Genomic DNA, 27,816 nt, shown 5'->3' on the forward strand with positions numbered 1-27,816 from the left:
GGCTGGCCTTAGTCGTTCTGTGCCTATGATCTTCTACAAAGTGGAAAGGACTGAGAGTTGTTCACAAAAGATGGGAGAAGGAGTTAGAAATTCTTCATGTAAAATAATCTTTCACTGTCCAAAGCACGCCTTACTGCCCTTTATGACTTCAGAAACAGCTTAATAATCAGCATGATGGCCGAAGACTGATTGCTATTATCAAGCTGTCTACAGTAATGTTTTAGGTCACATCTCGAATATAGTTTAAACTGAATGTTGTCACAGCATTAAGCATTGCGATAATAATCAGGAGGCTTTATATTTGTCCTGTCCCGCCTATATGTATCTTTTCTGTGTTTGTATTAAACTGTATCAGGGTATTATTGTTCCAAAGTATGCCAATATTTAGTTTGGGGACACTACAGCTTGTTTATTTATAATAGTGATGTAATTATCTCCCTCTGACCCCCTCAGTGCTACTTAAAGTGGAAGTAATGCCTTTTTTTGGCACTTGTACCTACATGTAAGCCTATAATAAAGCTTTTCTGTAGGTACAGTGAATATCTTCTAAACTTGCATGGTTTAGGAGATATTCACACTGCATGCAGCCGGTGACGTCACGACACATGCTCTGTGCCGCGGTCCGCTATTTCTGCACATGCGCGAAAGTGATGTCATCGCATCATGGCCAGATGGCTGGATGATGCGGACCCAGAAGGAAGCTTGGGTGACGATGGAAGCATTTGTCAGTGGGTCGCTGGAGGGCTTTGTTTAAGATAAGTCTCGAATAGTGTGCTAGTATGCGATGAATACTAGCACATTATGCCTTTACCTTGCAGGGTTTAAAAATAAATAGAGTGCAGTTTACTACCGCTTTAATTCAGTCGTAACTAGACCATCCCCATGCCTTTCATGCTCCCTTAGTCAGCGTTAGTTCTTTACAAAGACAGGGCTTGGGAAAGTCATTGTCTTCTTACACTTCAAAATACTGGAAAAACATCCATGTACTACACTTATATGAAAGTAAAACTGCATTGGATGATCTGAACATGTCCCGCTGCTCCAAAGCTACTTTGTAATTCCGAATTACAATGGACCAGTTGGGTGCCAAATGCCCCACACCTTTTCTCTAAAGAGGCCGCATACTGTACCAATGACATCTTTGGTTAAATTTTATTGAATAAACAAGCACATACAGCACACACTGCCATCCCTCTGCCTAAAACCATGTTCCTAAAACATTTCTGGGTTTAATCATGGAGGTCTGTATGTGCTAGTTTATCAATAACCAGAAGACGTCATCAGTGTGCAGCCTGTTTTCACTAGAACTGCATTGGATTTAACTTCGCAGTCTCGGTGAAGAGTTATGCTGCCTGGGGATAGTGACCATACTCTCCAGTCAGACTTGGTCTAAAGAGGTATGTCAATGCACAAAGCAGCATTTGAAATAAAAGAATATCTCCAGGAATGCTGTGGCTATGCTTAAAATTTATAGTAAACATAGTCCACAGAATGTGACACTTCACTTGTAATTAAAGTGTTACTAAACCTGCATTTGCGTAATCTAGTCTCCCACAGTACACAGAACTTGGAAATGCAATTATTTTAGTAAATATAAAACTGCTAAATAACCTCTCTCATCAGCAGCATATAGCAGTCTTGTGAATTTTATTAGTGTCCAGCCGAGCACTGGGTAAAGCTTGTAGAAGTTTTCATTCTCCTATGACTGTCCTATAAGGCTGCATGCGTCCTGACCCTCTGTCTGAATAGTGCTGATTGGCCCTGTACTGATCACATGCATTCCCCCCCCCCAAAAAAAAAAAAAAAACACCCGCACACACACACACACACACAAACTCTAGCAAAACACATCAAACTGAACAGAGTGGCCCCAAGGCTCTGTGCTATCAGCAGATGGATTGGGGAAAGTGGAAGAAGAAGAGGATCAAACAGTCATTTTACATAATAAATAGGATTAACCCCTTAGGTTCCACAATGAGTATAACAAGCATGCTTTACTGCATATACAGACTGATTATACTGTTGTGGGTTTAATAACACTTTAATGTTACCCCCAATATACCATTGGCTCCCTAAGCTTTAGAGTTCCAGATCATTCAATAGTCAAAGCCCCAAAATGGTTATAGTAATCGCTGTGCTGCAGTCTTACCTTTCCTACAGAGGACTTGTAAGCAATTTTAATTTCCTGACGCTGTGCAAGGGTTCTGTTTGCAATCACATCAATGATGGCATCTTCATCGGTACCTAAAGAGAGGACAGAGAAGTAAGAACATACTGTAAGTAGAAGACACCAAACTGTTTTCATTAAACACGTTTGTATTTGTGACAGGACACTTTCAGTAAAAAGTTGCTTTTTAAAACAACGCACTCAAATACCACATCGTACAGCAGCAAAAAAAAAAAAAAGGCTTGAAAAGCGTTTGGGCACAATGCGGTAGTCTGTTTCTTATTCAATGTAGTTAATGACGTATATCAGTTACAAAGGTTCCCTAGCTGAATAAATTCAAAATTAAGGTACGGACTAAATGTAACTCCTGGATGTTATACAAGGGATGTTATACAAGGGATGTTAATACTGAACCCATCTGGTACAGGCCAGGCAGTTCAGGGCTCGTGTTCTTCCTACAAAGGTCGAACCTTGTATTTTAATTTGGCAATTAATTCTTTGCCCATTACAGAACCTGAATTTTTTGGGAGTGAATACTTTCTCTGAAACTCCTGTAAATACAATGTAGTGGCCCATTGTATAATTTGAAATACATTGTTGGCTGTTCTTACGATCGTACCTTCTGCTGCCAACTCTTTTACCCATGTCCTGATGCTAAACTCCATTTTTGTCTTGGCATTTATGCAGTTAAGCAGGAATCCTACTAATTAGAATTGCACCCGGCTAACTTTAGAGTTGTTTTTGACTCCCTAGAACCAATTTTCATTCTTGCCCAGACCTTCTAATTAAGTGTGGTTCCTTAATGCTAAGATACTAATATCCAATGATGTACATAATACAAGGATGATACAAAGATTTACATAGACCATGATGGTATCTGAGCATTGGTAAAAGTAAAAAAAGGTAGCTTTTATAAACAAAGAGGGTTTGATTTACTAAAGGCAAATAGGCTGCTCACGTTGCAGCGCTTAGTGAATGTGGTGAAATTTCATTTAGGAAAGAATATGCAATTACATGCAAGGAAATAAATAAAACAGCATTTTGGCTTGCACATTATTGAATGGCTGAACTTCACCTCATTCACTAGGCTCTGAGGAAATGTCCCATGCAAAGTGCACTTTACCTTGCAAAACCAACAGTCAGTTAGCTATTAGCAGATCAACCCCTGAGCATTGCAATTGCATTCAGAGCTGTGTTCCCTATTACCACACCACAATAAGTTGTGGTACATCTCTGTATAGATCTACTAAATGCAAACTATAGGTCTATAAGGTCAAAGTCTTTCAGGGTTGTGAGAAAGTAACGTTTATCTAGAGAGTCTAAAGAACAATAGAAGAATTGTGCTGTTTCAGTGGATTTTTCTATGCTCACTGTTCTGTGAAAATTCCATACATACCCACAGTCTAAATCACAGGTCCTTTGAACAAGAGCAGTTCAACATGTATTGCTCCACTTTGCATTATACATCCCAAGTTAGTCAAGAAGAAAAAACTAGAAGGATTTAAAAATTGCATTGACCCCCAGCAAACAGCCAGATCTAAATTTTACTGTAGTCTGATAAAATATGGATTTTAAATTGGATATTTTAGGTTTCTGCACTCAATTGATTTTCATCTGCATTATTAAAGTGGAAACGAAACTGAAAACGTTATTTAATTAGTTTTTAATGTTCAAAGCAAACTCACCCAACCATCCATGCCTCCATGCATAAGCATGGGAGTCACCAGTATGAGCCATTTTTAGCAGGATCAAATTAGATGATCTTATGCCTAAGGAGTAAGCAGTTATCCACTAGCTGATAATGGCATATAAAGTGGGTGGACGGGTAATCCTAGTTTAGAAGAGTGGTTCCAAAGCCGTCACTGGCAGCATCTACCAATGGTGTGCGTACCACCCCCTCCTTGCTCTGCATAGCATAAACACAAGTGTTCAGTTAAGCCCAAAATTTGTGCTTATGGAAGGGCCAGCTAGGGTACATGTCAACAGTCTGATCATGCCAGAACATCCAGCCACCTTTAGAAGTCTCAATGTACAGTATAGGCCATTCATGATTTTGTTATTTTGATATTATACGTATGTCATTTCCCAATATATAAGGTTACAGTTCTGAGACAAAAAAAAAAAAAAAAAGTTAGTGTAACCAGCCACTCACCCATCCCCTTCATGGCTTTCCGCAACTTCTGGACATCATCTGCTGCATTGAAGTTTGCGTAAGGTTTGATGGTTCCTTTGGTTCCAATCTGTAATAGTGACATATATTTGAGTCAATTATCAGTGTAGGAAAAAAAAAAAAAAAACAAGAACAACAAAAAAATAAATAAATAAATAAATAAATAAATAAAAAAAAAAAAAAAAAAAAAAAAAAAAAAAACACAAAACAAACAATCACAGGGTTTTTGTAACTAAAACCTGGGGTAACATATAAAAGGAAATACATGTACATATATACACATATACACACACACACATACATACATACATACACACACACACACACACACACACACACACACACTCCTTTTGTAAGCAATTATTGTATTGCAACCACATTGTCATTATGTATTGTTTCTTTGTATAAAAAGCACAAAAAAAAAAAAAAGGATTTTTACAGTTTTAGAAATTTTGCTGCCGATACCAACCCATCTGTGTAGTAAAACACAGGAGATTGCCTTGGAGCTCCTCTCGTACAATAAAGAGTGCCAGCTTTATCCTGCCTGTTAGACTTTAGTCTGACCATTCAGACATAATGCTGAGCCAGATTCTGCTTGTACTTCTGATGACAGCTAAAACTGGAGATTCCAGTCCTACTGACGTGGCAGCTAGGAGAAAATACGAAAAATTCAACTCTAAAATATGTATGCAACCTGGACTGTAGGTTGCAACTGCTGCAGAATGTCTTCCTTTGCTGTATTATCCTTATGTAGTGTGAACAGGGATAAACTGAATATTCATGAATGCAGAATTGCAGCAGCCATCTTAAAGGAGACGATTTTGCAATACTTGACTATGGAGTCTCTCCAGGGCAGTGGGCAGTTATCTTGGCTGGGTCTTATTCAATCCTGGAGAAAACTGCAAGTGTTTAATTACATTTTTCAGAGCAGTGTTGCTGTCTTATTGATTATTTGAAGAAGTACACTTACCAATTCTCTTCTCTTAGGCTATGCTTGGCCTAAGAAATCCTTTGAAATACATCAAGGTATGTCAGTAAGTGCTGGGCGAACGAACGAGGGGTGTCATCTTCAGGTATGCCGAAAAATCTAAAATTATTTAGTGGCCCCTCAGGGGGGGGGGGGGGGGGGGGGATGGTTGCGCTACATATAAAATTTAAAAGGTGTATATTCCCCTTAAAATTTGGCTTAAAATAGAACATGCACAAGGTCTCATTAATGCCTGCCATTTTGACCTTGCTGCTACTGTCTTGCCATTCTATTCGAAGATGTAATTTATCAAATTTTAAAGTCAATCCTAGTAGGAGTTTACACAGGTCTAGGAACTCTCTCACTGCCCCATGTGACAGTGCGGATATTGTGAGTGGCCAGTCAGAAGCACCAATGCTGTCACAGGGAAGAAAAGGGAGCGAGACACATGTTACCCCATCCATGGAAATCCTGGGTATCCGTTTCCCATGGATGAACAGAGCAGTAGTGGAGTGAGGAAAAGGTGAACATATTCTTGTGTGGGTTTCCTCCAGGTACTCTTGTTTCTCCCACACTCCAAAGACATGCTGGTAGGTTAACTGGCTCCTGTCTAAATTGACCCTAGTATATGTGTAGCACCCTGGTCTTAGGCAGGGATGCTGACAAATTTAGTTTGCTAATGGTAACCAGCCTGGTTGATTGTTAGGAAGAGCCACTGACCTTTTCCTAAATCTGGGTTTGATGCACCTCTCTTCAGTCACTAGGTGGCGTTGTTACCTGTGGCATTCGATGGACAAGGGCATAGTAAATCCGGACTAGGAGTGGATGGGTTGTCTCAGCCAATTGGCGGGGGTTTCTTTGCCCTTGGCCTGCTGGGAGAGCCTATTTATTCGGGAGGAGTCAGGTGATTGGTGCTTAGTGCCACCCGTACAGCTGTCTGGGTGGACTTGTGTTGAAAAAGCTCCCGGCTGCTAGGCCAGGAGCCTGAGGCCTATCCGAGAGTACCTGGCTGCTAGGCGGTCTCAGGCCTATCCAGGTTGCAAGCAAGCAGTGCAGGGTTGGGGTTTCAGGCTTGGAGCCCAACCAATTTGCAGGGGTTCTGCCACCCGGAAAACCATGTAAATTGCCTCAGGTAGAGGAAAGCAGTTGCCATCAAGGACGACCACTTCTGTTGCCAGAGGCAAGTGAGAACCAGGGTCAGAGGTAAAGGGGACAGTGTTGCCAGCAAGGGACAATCTCCTGTTATCAAAGGCCAGGTTCTATGGAGACTGTAGAAGTACCAGAGTAGCCTTTTTCACTAGCTGGGGATGGTAAAGAAGTTGGTAAAGCATCAGCAGAGCCAAGTTAGGGACCCAGCGGAACAGTGTGGGTGACGCTTGCAGAGGATTCAGCAGCTTAGCTGAAGAGCCAAGTCAGGGACCCATCGGGACAGTGTGGGTGACACTTGGAAGCCACAGCGGGTTAGGTGTGGAGGAGCTCAAGGGATCCAGTAGCGGCTTGGATCTGAAGAGTCTAGTGAGAGACTGGGAGCTCTGTGAGGATCTACAACGGGATACTGTGAGCTGTGATCTACATTGAAGTTGAAGTTACAAGTTCAGTTACTATAGGAGACAGCGGTCTACAGATACAGTTTGCTGCAATTCAGCTTAAAAGGCCCCTGAACTGTATAGCTGTTCTTCTATTCCTATTTTTGTCCTGGAGTCTGCCAAGCATTTTTGCATCTGTCTAAGGTTGTTCAGGCCCTAACCCTCTCTACCCACTTCTGTTAAGTGACAATAAATCTTTTTGCATTCTCAAAGTGTCTGGAGCCCAACTTACTCTATCTACACCACACCCACTATGCCTAGTAACCCACACTGAAGATGGATGTCAGCTCTCCCCAACTCTGGAAGTCACCATTAGATCTTTGGAGGTGGGGGATGCCACTACATATGTATGTATGAATGGGAGTTAGGACCCTGGACTGTAAGCTCCTTGAGGGCAGGGACTGATGTGAATGTACAATATAGTGTATATGTAAAGCACTGCATAAATTGAAGGCGCTATATAAAGTACCTGTAAAAAATAAACGTGCTTCCAGTGGGGCTGCTATTAATGCAGTATTTATCAGCTTTTTTTACCCCAGAGGAACCCTTCAATAATTTTCCAGTCTCAAGCAACCCTTACTAAAAACAAATAAATCAAGGGTCAATGAGGAAACTGCCCCTCACATTGGTGGTCAGTAGGAAGAATGCAATACTTACAGTGGAGTTTAAGATGCTAGCATTACAGAGAGCTAAAACGATAATTGGTGTTATGCTGCTGGTTTCATGCAGGTTCAGGTCAATCAGTCATAGCTCAAGGAACCCCTAACATGCTCTGGAGGAGGGGTCGCCAAGCTCTCTAAACAAACAGCTAGTTTACTGTCCTTAAGACACAGTCCAGGAGGGCTGGACTGTGAGAGTAGAAAATGCCTCAGGCTTGGTGGTCAGTGGGAGAAAAAAAAAAAAAAAAAAAATTAACTGCGCTCCACCGTTGGTTTCAGCGGAAGGAACTGCGCTCCACCGTTGGTTTCAGCGGAAGGAACTGCGCTCCACCGTTGGTTTCAGTGGAAGGAACTGCGCTCCACCGTTGGTTTCAGCGGAAGGAATAGTATCCCAGCAGTGGGTGTCAGTGGGAATAATCATGCCCCACATTTGGAGTCAGTGGAAGGAATGGCGATTCATCGTTGGTGTTAGCAGGAGAAACAGTGCCTCATAACAGTGGGAGGAATAGTGCCGCAAGCCCTGGATAACTGAAAGCAAAGAGCCTCATTTGGTCCTCAGGCTGCAGTTTGGAGACCACCGCTTTGGAGGAACCCTAGGATTCCACAGTACTTTGGTTGAGATTGACTGCATTAAAGTTATCCTTTGTTTTGTGTGGACAAAATAAATACACATTTGCTTTAGTGGATATATTGCTCAGTGTAGGAATATGCTTAAACGTTATGCTGACTTTAAAATGAAAGGACTGCAAATATCAGCACATCAATAGTTATGGCCAGCTGGAGAAATGCAGGTTTTCTCCCGGAAGGATACATATGTTTACATTACCTTCAGCTGTTTTCCTCTAAAATTAACAGCTAAAATTTGCATGGGTCTACATGAAATCCCATATGTACTCGGCTGCAAGATCCCTCCAGCATTGTGGTGTCTGTGAGGAGCTTTACAAGGATTACATCAGGGATAGGAAGCCTTTTACATATCTCTGAGGCATCAATTACCACATTCAAGTCTTGTTGTATGATAAGACAGGCTGTTACATAGCAACAAATCTTAAAGCATCAAACTTGATTCAAAACAAACATGATCTTATACAACATTACTCATAAATGTGGCGATCCTAGTTTATGATATGATTCCATAATTTCTCTGTTCACCAATGGCCCCCAGCCTGTGGATCAAGAGGGAAGTTGCTCACAGCAAACTCTCAACAGATGCTAAATACACATCTGTCTAAACATCTGACAAATTCTAAATGTGTGATATACGAATAGAACATATATTTTGTAGCGCTACCCTCCAAGGTGCCACTGAGTTTTTTGGGTCCCCCTAGTCTGCACAGCCAGGCAACACGCATTTTCTAAACTTGCATCCAAAGTCATTACCAGTCCATGGGCTTGTTTTTGTGGTTTTATTTAGAGTAAACAACTTGGATAGGGTCTAGGGATGCCTGACTTGACACAAAACTTGAACGATAAAAACATCCTATTTCTTTACAAAAATACACACAAAGATGGATCCTGTACTTTCTACCCCCTCGGGAGTGGCTTCGGTCTTTGAAAAGATCAACGACACAGTCTTTGTAAGGAGTCCTCGTCCCCATTAAATGAACCTCTTCAGACCCCAGCTAGAAACTACCAGCCCATCTGGCTGCCTTGAAGGGTATCCCAGAGCAAGGTATCCAGAACAGACTTGAAGCACTGTTCCGGGGAGAACTTGTTGGGTATGGCACCTAGCAACCCTCTCCCTTGAAGGCCCGGGGGGTAGAGGTACTCACACTGTCCTTGTCCTGCAGCTGTGGGTGAAACTGCTTTCCACACCTTTCGCTGGGCTAGTTTTATTCCTGGCTAACAGGCTGTCCTTCCCCGGTTGACTGCAGTGGAAATCGCTCTTTCAAGTTACTTCCATCTTTCAGCCTTCTGCCTGACCACAGACCACTTTGACCTACAGGTAAGCCTATATTAAAGCGGGGTTCCACTCAAAGTTTTAACTTAATCTTACCCCCTTCAGTTAATTGCATAGATGTTCAAATGCCGCATGAAAAATTTTTTTATCGCTGTAATTACCTTTATATTGTACTTTATTGTGGCACTTCCTGTCTCTCCTCCCATGGGAGCAGGCGTGTTTATTGCCTTTCCCCGGCGCCGCACTGTCTCCTGGGAGCTTAGTGTCAGGCTTCCCAAGATTCAGTGCGGGAACAATGATCATGCTTGTGAACAAGCTGTGAATGAACAGCATTCACTGCATCCAGGAAATCAATGCTTGTGGGCTTCACATGCCCACAAGCAAGATGGAAACAGCCAGCATCACATTTTTAAAAGTTATTCTTCAGTACGAAAACAGACAGAGGCGGAAATATTACACCCAAACTGAGTATTATTTTGGGATTAGCAAAGTGTCTCAATGACCGAAGAAGAAGAAAGAAGAAAGAAGAAAGAAGAAAGAAGAAAGAAGAAAGAAGAAAGAAGAAAGAAGAAAGAAGAAAGAAGAAAGAAGAAAGAAGAAAGAAGAAAGAAGAAAGAAGAAAGAAGAAAGAAGAAAGAAGAAAGAAGAAAGAAAGGGGTCGCCGGACTCCCACTTTAAGGCCCAAAAGTGTAGGACTGTAGGTCCAAGAAACATCTCCTAAACCTACACAGTTCAGAAAATATTTGCAAAAAGACAGGCACCGCCGTAGACAGCGGCGTGCAGGCGCACTGAGCCTGCCGCTGCTAACGGCGATACCCGGAAGGAAGATGGACGCTTCGTGGAAGAAGGGACAGCGGTGACATTGCACGCTCCTGTGTCAGGTAAGTGACACATAATGGGCTACTAATAATAGTAATAGTAGCCCATTATGTTTTTCTTTGGTAGGGAAACAAAGAGGAAGTAAACCCATCAAGGTTTACTTCCTCTTGAAGGAAGACACCCATCCCAGGCCACACATACAGCAACACTTCATCTTCCATCCAATTCCCCTTCTGGCCAGACTCCACAATATTTATGGGCTGGTTCAGCCACCCTGCCAGGCCTCCTGGAGATTGGCTAGATTACCATAAATATCCAGATCCCTGTCACTATACCCCTTGCCCACTGACCTGAATCTGAGCCCTGACCCAATTAACAGATTCATACAACTACCATGAGTCAAGTAAATTTTCCTATACCTATTCTAGCACTAGAGAGTGCTACAAATATATAAGCAGATTGTTTTAGTAATCACCTAACTGGAAAAGAAGAGGGGTCATTGGTGTGAACACAAGCAGTTATGTTTATCTGTGGAGTTGTAACTCTTGCCACTTCTAAAGACCAGCTTTCTAAGCAGAATTTCCTCAATCCTAACAAACTTGGCTTGGTATGCAAAATGTGATAAAACACACACACACACACACACACACACACACACACACACACACACACACACGTTTAGACAGGAGCCAATTAACCTAATCAACTTGTCTTTGGAATGTGGGGGGAAACCCACATGAACAAAAGAAGAACACGCAAGCAGACAAGGTGTTCTAAGAATGAGATACATGGAACACTGCAGCAAATATCTAAAAATTAGCCACTTAACCACCAGCCTGCGACTGTCCAGTTCGTTTGCAGCGAGTGGTTGGCAGTCTATTGAGGCACATGCTCATTACCTACCAACAGCATATACATGGCAAAGAGGAGGATTTGCTCTCTTCTAGCATCCAAGGGCCTCACCAGTGGCAGAAATATCGTCCCTTTAAAATACCTCAACTATTAACCAGCAACCAACACAGTGGCACTCATACCACCCCACCCTCCTGTCACAGCTGATATCACTTCCCTTCTCTGTTAAGAGCATGAGAACCAATAAAAGGAGAAGGGTACAATAGTGTATGTACACCACTGTGCTCATTGCCGGTTAACCTGAAGTTCCCAATACTGCGCCTTTCCTCACCCTATTACTCCTTTTGTTTCACTTCAGCATTTTTCCTCCAATAGATGTCCTCCCTTCCCCATCTGCTCCCGGACATTTACTTCTCCAGTGCAGAATAGTGACCCAAATTAGCTACATATTGCAGCATCTGGGGTCTAATTTTGTTGCACAACGATCAACACATAAAGCCACCTTTTTGTACTTAGTACAGGCAGGCTAGTAAGCTTTACACATAATGAAAAGTATGAAATACTGGTTTTGGTTGGTATGCTAACCATGTGCACCCAGGACCTGTTTGTTAAGTGCCGCACTAACCTTTTACAAACAAAAAAAAAAAAAAAAAAAAAAGGGTGGGGGGAGTAGCAACTATAAAAGGGTATTCTATGCATAAAGATAAAAAAAAAAAAAAAAAAAAACCTTCTGCCCCCCTCACCTCCCTAATACTTACCTGAGCCCCATCTCTATCCAGCGATGTGCACGAGAGCCTCGGCCATCGGGGACACTCCCTTCTGATTGGCTGAGACAGAGCAGCAGTGCCATTGGCTGACAGCAGCGGGAGCCAATCAGGAGAGAAAGGGGTGGAGCCTAACCACAGCACCATGTCTGAATAGACACACAGAGCTTTGGCTTGGCTCAGGTGCCCCCATAGCAAGCTGCTTGCTGTGGAGGGTACTTGGCAGGAGGGAGAGGCCAAAAGTGCCAGAGAGGGACCCGAGAAGAGGAGGATCAAGGCTGTTCTATGCAAAACCATTTCAGAACATTCAAGTAGAACATGTTTATTTTTAAAGAAAATTTAAAAAAAAAAATGTAACTTTATGATTGAGTGTGCAGGGACAGCTGAACATGGCTACCCTGCGTACCACCTTACGGGCATGGCGAGCAGGGCTAGCGGTGGAAAAGTATACATCCAACGAAATCTCAGCGAACGATCTGATTTGGCTGAATCCTAATATCCCTCACTTCTACAAAATGCTAGATCCGTATGCATGGACCAAATATGATGTTAAACTCATATCTCAGATAATATCACAGAACGCCTTAGCCTCCTTCTCCCAACTCTCAGCGACACAAAGTACCAAGCCACTACGTTTTTCGTTATTTGCAACTGTCTCATGCTTTCGTAGCACAATTCCCACAATCCTCCTGCACGGTGGTTCAGTCGGGGTTGGAGAAAACACTCCGCTCCAGATGTGCGGAGAAACCGACCTCACATTTAAATGAACACTGGATTTTTGTGTCTCTCCCACCCATGAACAAACTCTGGTCCTGTTAGCAAAGAGATATCCCTGCACTGGACAGCGATGACTGGGATGAGGTGTGGGACTTCCCCTTTAGTTCCCTGGTCTCACTTCGAGACAGACTTGTGCAGTTCAAAATAGTACATAGCGCATACTTCACCACACCATACAGACTCCATAAATTGAAACCCGAGCTCTGCGCAGAATGTTGGAGATGTAATACCTCACCAGGCGATTTCACACATATATTTTGGACCTGTCCAAAGATTCAGCAATATTGGACTGAGGTGCTGGATACGATTAATCTAGTCGCCTCGGTCACAATACCAATGACAATAAAGGCATCTAGCAACCAGTGACATCAGTCAGAGGCCACGGTCGCCCCAGCATTCATAGCGCGCTGCGGCCACCCCAGCTGCTAGTAAACAAGCTCCGCCCATCTCTGTCAGGTTCTTCAGACAGCGTGGAGAGGGAGTGGAGCGGAAAGACGGCCCTCAATAGCTGGCGCTGCCTTGCTGCTGTGAGTGACACACTGTACTGCACCAGGCCGGTGGCCTCAAGTAAGTCTAACACTGTCTACTTAAGGAAGTTCAATTTGTGCATCAAAACACAGCCACTGTCTGTGCCCCTCAAAAGCTGCCACTGTGCCCAAAAGCAGCCACTGTGCCCATCAAACTCGTGTTATATTGTCCAAACGTTGTGTTAATGTTTAAACACCAATTTTGTTGGAAGTACCAATAAATATAGCCTTATTGATAATTTTCATTTTTATTCTCATGCGTGATTGTGTAGACAGGGCCCCAGTGCACTGTATTGCCCGGGGGCCCATAATGCTCATAAGATGGCCCTGTAATAGGGGTTGCCCCCTGAAATACGACAAAATTTGGTGTACATGGCTAGCTGAGCCATCTACGGCTTAACAGATAAGGGGGATACCACTAGTCCGGTTTACATATCAGCTTGTACTCAACCTCCCCAAATGTGTAGGCGGGTAAACTTCATGTCTGACTGTGAAATAGTGTTTCCCGAAATGGTGAGGGAACCTCAGTAATGCCTGTTATCTTGCTGAACTCATTTAAGCACACCTATAAATCACATACTGTTTAATTACATGCTGGTCCTACTGATGTTTTGTTAAGCACTTACTTGTTGGTTGTATATGTGTTTTTGTTATAAAAATGCAATATAGGGGTGTCAGGAAAAGTCTCATCATTGGAGGAGAGCAGGCTATAGCTGGAGAACTGAGCATGGTGTGCTCTCATGCTTAGCGTGTTCAGTTTTAATAGGAAAGCAGAGGGACTGACAGGAAAACCAGGGAGCAGAACAAAGAGAAGGATACTTTTTTTTTTTTTTTTTTTTTTTATACAAGTACACGGTACAGCAGGCACATATCAGGAATATGAAATGTTGGGTTTACATATTTTTTTAAGCATCACTGACTAGCAAAAAACATGCAGATAAGAAAGCCAGAGTGAAATCAGAATTGCCAATCCGCTTACTTATTCCAGATCATGGCTTTAGGAAGTACTGAAGCCACTGGGTTAGCTAAAGGATTCACATGCATTAGCATTTTCAGATGGTGATGTCAGCAAAAGCTGGCCAGAGTTTCTCTACAGGTTTTCTAAAAACAAAAGGAGGGTGCAAATGCCCAGTGCAGTACCTCCAATACCATTATCAGTTTATTAAAAAGCCAAAAACACACTCACAAACATAAGATCAAAGCATATCAAATCATAACTCCAGCATTGTGGATATCCAAATCACTGTAGTTGGAAAGTTGACGCATTTCAGAAGACAAGCCCCCTTCCTCTGAGGAAGGGGGCTGGTCTGAAGTGCGTCAGCTTTCCAACTACAGTGATTTGGATATCCACAATGCTGGAGTTATGATTTGATATGCTTTGGTCGTCTCATGTTTGTATGTTTTTGGCTTTTTAATAAATTGAAAATGGTGTTGGAGGTAATGCACTAGGTGTTTGTGCCTGCCTTTGTTTCTTTTCAACCCAAATTAATTTAAATCGATCAGCTTGCCCATACATGGTTCGAATCTCGGACAGTCCCTGCTGAACCGCCCAAGAGTCGAACCGTCTATGGCTGAATTTAGGGGGAGCTTGAAAGGGTGACTTACTGCCAAGAGAACAAAGCACACCATTATCTATTTACAATCTCTGAGATAAGGATAATAAGGATAATGATTTGTTAGCATGTATAAATACTTACTGCTGCCATGATATCTTCTTAATGAAACTTGCAGATTAATCAGACAGATGATAGCTGCAGTACACAAAAATAAATAAAAAAAAAAAAAAAAACACAGGTAAGAGGGTTTTTAATGAGACAATATATAAATGTAAAATAATATCTGATTAGTTTTACACAGAATGAGTAAACATTCAGAAAATATGTATCCTCTGCACCATAATGAGCTATTACCAATAGGGTATATTCTTAATGCTGAAGTGCGGCACACAAGTTATTGATTAACAATGTAGCTACATAGTCACTCATAACAATTCAACCATTGTAGACAGAACAGGGCTCCTATGCAGTCAGAGCAAAACAATTTACTGTAATAGAGACAGGTCATTCCAGCAGGCCGATTACATGCATTAGGTGCCTTGTGTTCTTTGGTGACCATTAGTAGTCGATCTCTGCAGGCAGAGCTCATATCACTAGGTCAGAGTTGTCTGCAATAGTAGCTCCTCATTCCCCCCTTAAGAAACAGGCAGACTTTTTTGCCACCTATCCAAATGTTCCATTGATCCTTGTTCTGTAGCTTTTAGTTGCCTTGCATCTCCAGCCTCTGCAAGCGTTGAGGGTAGGCTTGAGTGGAGCCATGCTACACATAGAGACTGTAGTGTTAGTGGCAGCTAACACTTCCTGAACATGTAGGGTGTCATGCAGATCCCTCTCCTAGACTGGCACTGCTGAACAAACTTTGCTTATGTCATGTTACAACCAAACACGTAAATGTATTTTATTGGGATTTTATGTGATAGACCAACACAAAGTGGAAGAAAAATGATTTTCAACATTTTTAAAAATAAATATCTGAAAAGTGTGGTGTGCATTTGTATTCAGCCCCCCTGAGTCAATACTTTGTACAACCACCTTTCACTGCAATTACAGCTGAAAGTCTTTGAGTAGGTCTCTACCAGCTTTACACATCTAGAGAGGGACATTTTTGCACATTCTTCTTTGCAAAATAGCTCAAGCTCTGTCAGATTGGATTTTGGATTGGACTTTGACTGGGCCATTCTAACATGTGAATATGCTTTGATCTAAACCATTCTATTGTAGCTCTGGCTGTATGTTTGGGGTCGTTGTCCTGCTGAAAGGTGAACCTCCACCCCAGTCTCAAGTCTTTTGCAAACTAACAGTTTTTCTTTTAAGATTGCCCTGTATTTGGCTCCATCCATTTTCCCCGACTAGCTTCCCTGTCCCTGCTGAAGAAAAGCTTCCCTATAACATGCTGCCACCACCATGTTTCACAGTGGGGATAGTGTGTTCAGGGTGATATGCAGTTAGTTTTCCTCCACACATAGCATTTCTTTTTAGGCCAAAAAGGTCAATTTTGGTCTTATCTGACCAGAGCACCTTCTTCCACGTTTGCCGTTTCCCCCACATGGATTCTCGCAAACTGCAAATGGGACTTCTTATGGCTGTCCTTCAACAATGGCTTTCCGCTTGCCACTCTTCCATAAAGACCAGATTTGTGGAGTGCATGACTAATAGTTGGCCTGTGGACAGATTCTCCCACTTGAGCTGTGGATCTCTGCAGCTATTCCAGAGTTACCATGGGCCTCTTGGCTGCTTCTGATTAATGCTGTCCTTGCACAACCTCAGTTTAAGTGGACGGCCATGTCTTGGTAGGTTTGCAGTTGTGCCCTACTCTTTCCATTTTTGGATGATGGATTCAACAGTGCTCCATAAGATGTTCAAAGCTTGGGATATGTTTTTATAACCAAACTCTGCTTCAAACTTCTCCACTACTTTATCCCTGACGTGTCTGTTGTGTTCACTGGCCTTCATGATGCAGTTTGTTCACTAAGGTTTTCTAACAAACCTCTGTATTTATACTGAGATAAAATGACACAGGTGGATGCCAATTACTAATTATTTGACTTCTGAATGCAATTGGTTCCACTAGATTTTGGTGAGGGGTATCAGAGTAAAGGGGGCTGAATACAAATGCACGCCGCACTTTTCAGATATTTGTAAAAAAAAATTGAAAACCATTTATCATTTTCCTTCCACTTCACAAGTATGTGCCACTTTGTGTTGGTCTACTACATAAAATACATTTATGTTTTTGGTTGTAACATAACAAAATGTGGAAAATGTCAAGGGGTATGAATACTTTTTCAAGGTATTGTAAATGAGTTATAGAACCCCCTCGCCCTGTCCTGGTAAATCTGGACACAGCTTACCTCTACCTAACTATAAATTGGTTACATTGTAAATAACTTTTTACTTAGCCAAGAGTTTTCTTGGTGAGGAAGGGAGAAAAGTAAAAATTGTTCTTGCAGAGAGGCACTTACTAGGAAACCCCTAATACGCTAAACATATGTAATTATTACTGCTCAACGTTCCTAAAAGGCTCTAAGTTTGTTGAGAAAAAAAATGAATTAAAAAGGTCCTCCTTGGGTGATCAATGTATATTGCCAAAATTTTGACAAACTTAGAAGCAGATTTCTACATTTTGTTGCACCATGTCCATTGCAGACTTAATCTGAATGGGAGGGTCTGGTTCACTATAAATCAGCTGGTGCATGCTTAGTGTTCTGATGAGAAATGTTACAGAGTCTGCATCCCTTTAGAAATATTTAACCCAAGTGGCTGCTGGTTCTTTTGATTACTATTTATATTGTTCACTGGGTACAGTGCGGTATTTTTCTGACACATTGACTCAGGGGGGCTGAATACAAATGCACACCACACTTTTCACATATTTATTTGTAAAAAATGTTGAAAACCATTTTTTCTTATTTTCTAAAAAGCCAGGTTGTAACCTAATGTTAAATGCAATGCAGTATGACAACCCAGATGCCTTCTGTACACAGTTAGTATACAGAATTTCCTGCTTGTGTGATTGGTTCACTTACTTTCTCAGAAGTCTGCACTAAGATAGAAATAACATGTTAGGCATTTCCTGCAATAGGAATTTTGGGTTTAAATGGTAAAAAGAATAAAAAAAAAAACAAACTTACAATAAGGCAGTTAAAATGTAGCGAAATAGCCGGCTGTGCAAGAACGCCCGTCCTCTAAACGTCGCGTATGAACGTTTAGAGGACAGGCGTTCTTGCACAGTCGGCCGGGGAGGAGGTGACCTGCTGACGTCATCACGTATGAACATTTACAGGACGGCATTCTTGCACAGCCGGCCACGCAATTTTGCTAGATTTTAACTGCCTTATTGTAAAATTTTATTCTTTTTACCATTAAACTTAGTCCCAACAATATTATGCTATGGTGAGTTTTTTTCTTCTGGGTATATACCACCATCCCTTCAATTGCTACGATCGGGAGACCCATCGTGCCTGATCCGGTTCCGCTCCGAGAACGTTTGAGGCTCTGGATTGCCACAGGATAAGGATCCGGACGATTCCGGTTATCGGAGGTTTTTGACTAGTGGTGCCTTCGTTCGCATCTTGTTTAAGGCCCCGACCGGGTTATTGGTCACAAGCCCATCTGGCTTGCCACACGATAAGCGCGCAATCTATGTGGTGTTCCTGTGTGTATTTGGTTTAATATTCCATATGAATGCTGGTTCACATTTTTTCTTTGGAGTCTCAATAGAAGGATTTATGTTTTAATACGGACTTTGATATTTTGTAATTTTGGACTTTATTTGGACTTCCTATACCACTTTTATTCACTTATTAGTTTTTAACAGTTATTCTTAGCGCTGCTACATTTTTTCTACTTGCCCTGAGTCAATACTTTGTAGAACCACCTTTCGCTGCAATTACAGCTGCAAGTCTTTTTGGGGATGTCTCTACCAGCTTTGCACATCTAGAGTGAAATTTTTGCCCGTTCTTCTTTGCAAAATAGCTCAAGCTCTGTCAGATTGGATGGAGAACATCTGAACAGCATATTCTCAATTAGATTTAGGTCTGGACTTTGGACTGGGCCATTATAACACATGAATATGCTTTGATCTAAACCATTTCATTGTAGTTCTGGCTGTATGTTATCACATAAAAGCCCAATAAAATAAATTTACGTTATTGGTTGTAACATGACAAAATGTGGAAAATGTCAAGGGGTGTGAACACTTTTTCAAGGCACTGTACAAATACAAATATTGTCAAAGGTATTGCAACATTCCATTGACTTTGCTAAGGGGGTTGGCTGCGCCACTTAGTTGACTGGGTGCCCAAGTGCAGGAGCTTGCTTTGTGTTGAAAAGTATTGGGACGCCTGGCTTTACAGGCACATGAACTTTAATGGCATCCCAGTCTTAGTCCGTAGGGTTCAATATTGATTTGGCCCACCCTTTGCAGCTAGAAAAGCTTCAACTCTTCTGGGAAGGCTGTCTACAAGGTTTAAGAGTGCGTCTATGAGAATGTTTGACCATTATTCCAGAAGTGCATATGTGAGGTCAGGCACTGATGTGGACAAGAAGGCCTGGCTCACAGTCTCTGCTAATTCACCCCAAGGGTGTTCTATTAGGTTGAAGTCAGGCCAGTCAGGTTCCTCCACCCCAAACTCACATGTCTTTATGGACCTTGCTTTGTGCACTGGTGTGCAGTCAAGTTGGAATAGGATGGGGAACAAAGTTGTGAGCATGAAATTGTTCAAAATGTCTTGGTATGCTGACGCTTTAAAAGTCCCCTTCACTGGAACTAAGGGGCCAAGCACAACCCCTGTGAGACAACTCCACAAAATTATCCCCCCTCCACCAAAGGATTTGGACCAGTGCACAAAGCAAGGTCCATAGAAAAAATAAATAAATAAAAAAAAAGGGATGAGCGAGTTTGGGGTGGAGGAACTTGACTGTCCTGACCTCAACCAGATAGAACACCTTTCTAATGAATTAGAGCGAGCCAGGCCTTCTCGTCCACATCATTGCCTGACCTCACAAATGCACTTCTGAAGGAATGGTCAAACATTCCCATAGACACACTTCTAAACCCTGTGGACAGCCTTCCCAGAAGAGTTGAAGTGGTTATAGTTTTGTTTTTTTGTTTTTTTCCCATAAAAGTGGAACTGCCCTTTAAGCACTATACTTACACGTATCTACACAGAGCAAAGGCTGTCATTAAAACAGGAGTATAACAGAAGTACAGCAGACTGTCTTAAGAGATAAAATAATGATTTCAATTACAAGTTACAAAACGGACATTTCTGTCACTGATATGGGTAAATGATCCCATTTTAACACATGTTCAACCCGTTTGCCTGACAAATAATCCATAATAATCCTCTTTCCAGGTTACTGATTTGTTTAGGAATCACACAATCCCCCTACACAGACACTATGTACAGTGAGAACAATACACATCCTGGCACACCCTACCAGCAATGCAAATAACCGTCTGTAAATTTACAACTAGAAAGCCGCTACTCCTCTGTTCTCTGGACATGGCTCTCCCGCCACTACATTTAACTCATGGTTGGTTCGTAATGTATATATGCATGTATGTATGCGCTTGTTACTTTAAAAAACTGCAATATAAAATTTTACCTTAAAATGGTTAATGATTTGCTAAAATGACTCAGGAAAGTGTTTCTGCGTACTTTTGCCCCTTCCTCCCTTTGCCCTAGATAGCACAAATTGGGCGTAAATACATATAGGGAACGGAGGGGGCAAGACAGCTCCTAGACTGGCGTCATTGGGGGCACAAGCCATGACTGCTTCCCCCTATTACTTAAAATGTCAAACAATTTCCTTATTCTCCAAAATGTATCTATATACTGTACATCCACTACTTAAAGTTATTCTAAAAGGGCAACATTTTTATTTTATTTTTTCAAATTAAGTAAACATGTTACTCTTACCTGCTCTGCGCAGTTTTGCACAGAGCAGCCCCGATCCTCTTCTTCCGGGATCCTCCAGAGGTACTCCTGGCCCCTCCCTCCTGCCGTGTGTGCTCATTCCTGAGCTGGATCTGTGCGTCCAGTGACACACACAGCGCGTCTCAGCCCGCTGCTGACTCTCTGTCCAAAGAGGAGCACTGATAGAGATCAGGCAAGTATAAGATGGGGCTGGGGGGGGGGGGGGGGTTAGGTGCATGGATTGTTTGTAACAAGCAGTACACATTAGTTGCAGTCACGTGCACTGCTCTGTGGACACTACAAATAGCATAGTCTATCCCAGGAATGAGAAAGAGAATGGCCATGTTCCTACATACAGGATGACCATGGAGAATGAATGCAGCTTCCCTCCAAGGCTAGGGTCAAATTTATGCAGGTGAAGGAATGCGTGTAAACTGCGTGCAGCGGTTTGCAATCACTTTTAAGGTAAGGTACAATTAAAAAAAAAACCACCCAAGTCTCTGCTGCAGGATTCTCTCGTACCCCCTCCTATTCTTACCAAAGTCTGATCCGATCCAACGATGTGCACACCACTGTCTCACTCCTCATTGGGCAGACTGATAGCAGCGTGAGCCATTGACTATGAGTCAAATCCAGTAACGGGGGGGGGGGGGTTTGGGGGGAGGAACAGGGCCCACAGTTTGTATCAATGGAAACAGCAGTGGGGCTCGGGAGCGAGCACCCACGAGTGCTCCTATGGGAAGTGGTTTCCTGTGAGAGCACTGGACAGATAGGAAGAGCCAGGAGCGCCGACGGAAGAAGAAGGAGGTTCAAGGCCGCTCTGTGCAATGCCATTGCACAGAGCAGGCAAGTATAGAGGAGGTTTTTTTTCCTCCTGCATAAAAATTTCCTTGCCAAGTACCACCTTAGCAGGGCAAGAATAAAAAGCAGGGCATAAATAAAAAGTGAAATATTTTAAAACACAAACATCTATCCGTACACTGAAAAAATAGTAAAACATTTTATTGGAACATAAACATGCAACATCCACCTTACACACAGAATGGCTCAGATGTGAACCTAGCCTTAAAAGAAGTCAGATCAAAACAAAAAAATAAATAGATAAAAAAAAAAAAAAAATGGGAGGAATTTAGAGATTTGGAGCAGGCCGAGAGCAAAGGGAGGCATTTTCAACTTAAATTAGAACCTTTCCCATAACAATTTGATTTATTTATTTCAGGTACTTATATAGCACCGTCAATTTACAGAGCTTTACATATACATTATTTTTTTTAACAATGTTCTTTTTCAAGGAATATACATCCCACATTAATAAGTATGCTACCAAAACGAGTGTGTGCTTTAACCACTTGCGTCGGCAAAGTGGCACGGGTGCGCAAAACCACGTACCTGTACGTTGCAGGACCGATTAGTCTCCAGGCCCAGGCCAATGATTTGGACCTGCTGATCGGTTCTGGTGAATTAAAATGCTTCCCCTGCCTGTAAGTGTAAACACAGGCAGGGGAAGTGATGTCATCTCCCTTTCTGGAATTCTTTTGCGTCCCAGAGTGAGGACGTCTTACAGTCAGTTGCTCCAACACTACACTGACACAGTACACGTAGGCCCACTTGTTACTCCCTGATTGCCCCCCAGTTAACCCCTTCACTCCCTGTCACCAATTGCAGTTTTCAGATTTTTCACTGAGCACTGCATTGGTGTCACTTGTGACTCTAATCAGTGTTAGGGCAGTTAGTTGTAGGCCCAGGTAAGTCTAGAGTACCCCCTAATAAAGGTTTAATCCCTTGATCACCAGCCCCCTCCCCCCCCCCCAGTCTCAGTGTCACTAATAGATCTTTTTTTCTGATCGCCGTATTAGTGTCAGGGGTGACGCTAGTTAGTTGATTAGTTTCACCGTCAGGTTTTTATAGCATCAGGTACCCCCATATATTACCTAATAAAAAAGATTTTAACCCCCTGATTGCCACCTAGTTAAACCTTTCACCCCTTGTCACCAGTGATCTCAGTATTAGTGTCACAGTTGATGCTGGTTAGTTATTTTTTATAGCATCAGGGTACCCGCCGTATATTACCTAAAAAAAGGTTTAACCCTCTGATCACCTGGCGGATGACATCAGTTAGGTTTTAGCGTCAGTTAGGGTCTGTGTCGCCCCAGGCATCGTCAGATTAGTGCCAGTAGCGCTAACACCCACGCACGCACCATACACCCCCCTTAGTAGTAAAGTGCAACAGATCAATGTCTTTGATCAGATCTATACTAGCATCCTCAGTAGTTTAGGGTTCCCAAAAATGTAGCGTTAGCTGGATCAGCTCAGACACCTGCCAGCACCTGCGTTTAGCCCCTCAGCACAGCCCAGCATCAATCGATTACTGTCACTTACAAAACGCATAACGCATAACTGCAGCGTTCACAGAGACAGGCCTGATCCCTGCGAACACTAACAGTTTTTTTGGTAGCGATTGAAGCAGTCGCTGACAATCAGGTGCTCTTTTTGCCTGTGAATTTCACTAGTTGTACCAGTAACTTTAAAGGCCACAATGTCCAATCGAAGGTACACTAGTGAAGAAGCCTACACGTTTCTCAGCATGACAGATGAGAGTGAAGAGGAACTCGCCCATCTGTCAGATTCAGGCTCAGAATACAATCTTGTAGACAGCAGCAGCACCCTGACACATAGCAGGGGCCACTACTCCATCGTCAGAGCTAAGGTCAGGCGTACCCGATCCTGTTCTTCTGTTGTTGAGGTGCAAAGAACCGCAGGGCTCTTGTATGGAGCAGAGAGCCAGTACTAGTGCCGCTCATCCTTCTGGTGAACTGGCAAGCACCAGCGGCCTAGTACATCCTGGTCGTACATTCAGCACTGCAGTATCACGTGGTGACGTGGCGAGTGCTATAAGCGCAGTTCAGGCTGGTGCGGTGGCTAGAACAAGTAGTGTCCCGCTGCCACCAAGACAAAGACAGGCCCATCAAGCCCATAGTGCCCTTCCTGCTGCATTTGCCAATCCTAATTGGGAGCCCACCACTTTTGCAGCACCGGTACTCCCCCCCCATTCACTGGCCAACCCAGAATTCAGGTGGAAACAGTTGATTTTATGTCACTTGATTTTTATTCGCTATTTTTCACAGAAGATCTCTATAGATCTATTGTGGATCAAAGCAATTTGTATGCTGGTCATTTCATCTCCGCTAATCCCCAGTTGACCCTTGCCAGAGATTGGAGACCTGTTACGGTCTCTGAATTTAAGACCTTTCTGGGCCTATCCCTCCTCAATATTGGTCCACTGACCCAATTCACTATATGCCCATGCCCGTGTTCTGTCTCCATGACCAAGGCTACATACGAGCAGAGCTTGCAATTTATGCACTTCAACGACAATAAACTGTCGTCCAAGGGGTGACCCTGAATATGATCGGCTCCACAAAATTCGGCCCCTCGTAAACCACTTCAACCAACAGTTTGCAGCCTTGTTTACTCCCCATCAAGTTGTCTGCGTTGATGAGTCCCTGATTACGTTTTCTGGCCGCTTGTCATTCAAACAGTATCTTCCCAGCAAGCTTGCCAGATATGGGCTCAAGATGTATAAGCTCTGTGACAGGGCAACAGGCTATACATATAGTTTTATGGTTTAGGAGGGAAAAGATAGTCACGTGGAGCCAGAGAACTGCCCAGACTACATAGAGAGCGCTGGCAGGATTGTGTGGGACTTGGCGTCACCCTTATTCAGAAAGGGGTACCATTTGTATGTGGACAATTATTACATGAGTGTGCCACTTTTTAGTCACTTGTTTGATCATGGAATTGGCACATGTGGCACCGTACGATCTAATCACCAGGGCTCACCCCAGCGGCTTGTAGATTCCCCTCTGTGTCCACGAATACAAATATGGGAGGGGTGGACCTCAATGACCAGTTGATGGCGCCGTACTTAATTGCCCGTAAGGCCAGAAGCTGGTACAAAAAAAAAAAAAAAAGTGTCTGTATACTTATTCCAATTGACTCTGCTGAACGCTTATGTGCTATACAAAGCTTCAGGACGAACTGGATCCTTCCTTAAATTCCAGGAAGAGATCTTCACAACTTTTCTGTTTCCAGACGGTGCTGTGCCTCTCCTACCCAACGATCACCCCAAAGCAGATGTCGTGTCTGTAACAAGCGCAGATATAGGCATGACAGCCGCTATTATTGTCCCTCCTGGTCTTTGTACTGGTGAATGTTTCGAATGCTACCACGCGGCATAATATATTATATATATTTAAAGCAAAGGCCATTGTAATGAGCCCCTGCTCGCTCGGTTCCACTCTCCCGACACTCCTCTGCAGCTATAGAATCAGACTGCAACATCTGATGGTTCAGTCATCCGATGCTCCAGGACTAGAACTACAGCTATGTGCCGTTCTAATCCAGTTGTATAGCTCAGAACAAACACCAGGCAGGCTGTATGTATGTTCAACCAGGGATCTCTTTTATTGAGGAATGCAGGCTCTTTTATACAATAAAAGAGGAGGTGCATACCTCCTGCTCATATTACTCTGAACATATACCTGTGACCAGAAACCTAATTAACATGGGCTAATTAACTAATCCTTTTAGACAGCCTAGATGACTCAGACATGACCTTTAAGCCAGACTGGCTGTCTTGTAGCTCAGAAAACCCAATCAACATTATCACAATAGCAGAGTTAATTAACCACTTCATTACCCGGCCATAGTAAAATGACGTCCACAGATGGGATCTCCCATCCTGGGTGGACGTCATATGACGGCCTGAGCTTCCTGGCCATCTAGGGGGCGCGCGCCCGCCGCGTTGCTCGGAACCCAGTGCGTGTGCCTGGCGACCGCGATGTCCGCCAGGCACCCGCGATTGCCCGTTAACCGGGCCGGACTGTGGATCTGTGTGTGTAAACACACAGATCCACGTCCTGTCAGTTGAGAGGAGACCGATCTGTGTTCCCAGTACAGAAAAAAAAAAAAAAAAGGGATATTTATTATAGCAAAAAAGTAAAAAATATTGTGTTTTTTTCAAAATTGTCGCTTTTCTTTTGTTTATAGCACAAAAAATAAAAACCACAGAGGTGATCAAATACCACCAAAAGAAAGCTCTATTTGTGGGGAAAAAAGGACGTCAATTTTGTTTGGGCACGACCGCGCAGTTGTCGTTTAAAGTGCGACAGCGCTAAAAACTAAAAATTGGCTTGGGAAGGAAGGGGGTGAAAATGCCCTGTATTGAACCGGTTAACACAAACAATGGGGATCTAATGACTCTTAGATCCCATACTAGGGACTTATTTACAATACACATTCTAGCAGGCAACAGACAGACAGGTGGCTGGAATTTACATCAGCATATCCTAACAGTATTTGTCCAAGCATTATGAATCAGCCACTATTCCTAATATGGCAAATCCAGGGTCCCCAGAGTCTGTGTCTCCTGGGGGACCAGGACCCGAATCCACAGTAATACCACCTCAAGGGTCCCCAGGCATACAGCTCACAAAGAGCACCATTCCCCCAAATGCCAGGGCCCATGATCAATCGGCAAGAGGCTAGCATTCAGTCCCCTCCAAAAGTCTCTCTCCCAGCTAGGTCTGTCACATTGGCGTGACAGCCGCTATTATTGTCCCTCCTGGTCTTTGCACTGGTGAATGTTTCAAACGCTACCACGCGGCATATATGTATTTATTAAAGCAAAGACCATATATATATCACACACTTAAACAAAAAGTGTCAGAAAGGGCTTTGACAAGTGGTTAGAAGTTAATGTTGTGCATAAAATACCAGCACAGGTCAAAAAACCCCAAATGACCCCTTTTTTTTGGAAAGTAGGCACCCCAAGCTATTTGCTGATAGGCATGTTGAGTCCATGGAATATTTTATATTTTGCCACAAGTGTGAGGAATTTTATTTTTTTTTTCACAAAGTTGTCACTAAATGATATATTGCTCAAACATGCCATGGGCATATGTGGAATTACACCTCAAAATACATTCTGCTGCTTCTCCTGGGTACGGGGATACCACATGTGTAGGATTTTTTGGTAGTCCGCATACAGGACCCCGAAAACCAAGCACCGCCTTCAGGCTTTCTAAAGGGCGTAAAATGGCGATTTCACTCCTCACTGCCTATCACAGTTTTGGAGACCCTGAAATAAATGTCAAGATTGCACAAACCCCCCCCCCCCAAATGACCCCATTTTGGAAAGTAGACATCCCAAGATATTTGCTAAGAGGCATGATGAGTATTTTGCTGCGCTCGTTTTGGAAAATGAAGAAAGAAAACTTAAAAAAAAAAAAATGAAACCTTTTTTTCAATTTTCAAAACTTTGTGACAGAAAGCGAAATCTGCAAAATACTCAACATGCTTCTCAGCAAATAGCTTGGGGTGTCTACTTTCCAAAATGGGGTCATGCTATCTGGGCATTTCATGGCCTCCGAAACTGATAGGTAGTGAAGATTGAAATCAAATATTTACACCCTTAGAAATCCTAAAGGCGGTGTTTGGTTTTCAGGGATCTGTATGCGGCTAGACTACCAAATAGTCTCACACATGTGGTATCCCCGTACTCAGGAGAAGCAGCAGAATGTATTTTGGGGTGCAATTTCACATATGCCCATGGCATGTTTGAGCAATATATCATTTAGTGACAACTTTGTGTAAAAATGTATTTTTGGTCATTTTTCAATCACTTGTGACAAAAAAAAAAAAAAAAAATTCAATGTGCTCAACAAGCCTCTCAGTAAATTCCTTGGGGTGTCTACTTTCCAAAATGGGGTCATTTGGGGGGGGGGGGGGGGGGGGGGCATTGTACTATTCCAGAAAATGTACCCTAATTTGTAGAGGCTATAAAACTTTTGCGCAAACCAGTAAATATACGCTTACTGAATTTTTTTTACCCGAGACATGTGGCTGAATGCTTTTTGGCCTAAATGTATGGACTAAAATTGGAATTTATTGTAATTTTTTTTTTTTAATAGCAAAAAGTAGAAAATATTTTTTTTTCAAATTTTTTGGTCTTTCTTTGTTTATATTGCAAAAATAAAAACCATAGAGGTGATCAAATACCACCAAAAGAAAGCTCTATTTGTGGGGAAAAAAGGACGTCAATTTTGTTTGGGCACGACCGCGCAGTTGTCGTTTAAAGTGCGACAGCGCTA

The 27,816-nt window shown here is 42.7% G+C and overlaps 1 protein-coding gene across 2 annotated transcripts in view; it reads right to left on the reverse strand.

The window, feature by feature from the left end:
* ANXA4 (annexin A4) overlaps positions 1-27,816 on the reverse strand; it is a 117,873-nt gene that overhangs the window by 53,143 nt on the left and 36,914 nt on the right. For both annotated transcript variants that reach the window (XM_073622008.1, XM_073622009.1), the window contains exons 2-4: positions 14,886-14,939; positions 4,320-4,407; positions 2,150-2,244 (exon numbers count right to left, since the gene is read on the reverse strand). In XM_073622008.1, the coding sequence (XP_073478109.1) occupies positions 2,150-2,244; positions 4,320-4,407; positions 14,886-14,894 (192 nt within the window). In that variant the 5' untranslated portion in view covers positions 14,895-14,939. The remainder of the gene's footprint in view (positions 1-2,149; positions 2,245-4,319; positions 4,408-14,885; positions 14,940-27,816) is intronic.

The sequence above is a fragment of the Aquarana catesbeiana genome, linkage group LG03 (assembly GCF_042186555.1).
Source record: "Aquarana catesbeiana isolate 2022-GZ linkage group LG03, ASM4218655v1, whole genome shotgun sequence".
NCBI classification, from domain to species: domain Eukaryota; kingdom Metazoa; phylum Chordata; class Amphibia; order Anura; family Ranidae; genus Aquarana; species Aquarana catesbeiana.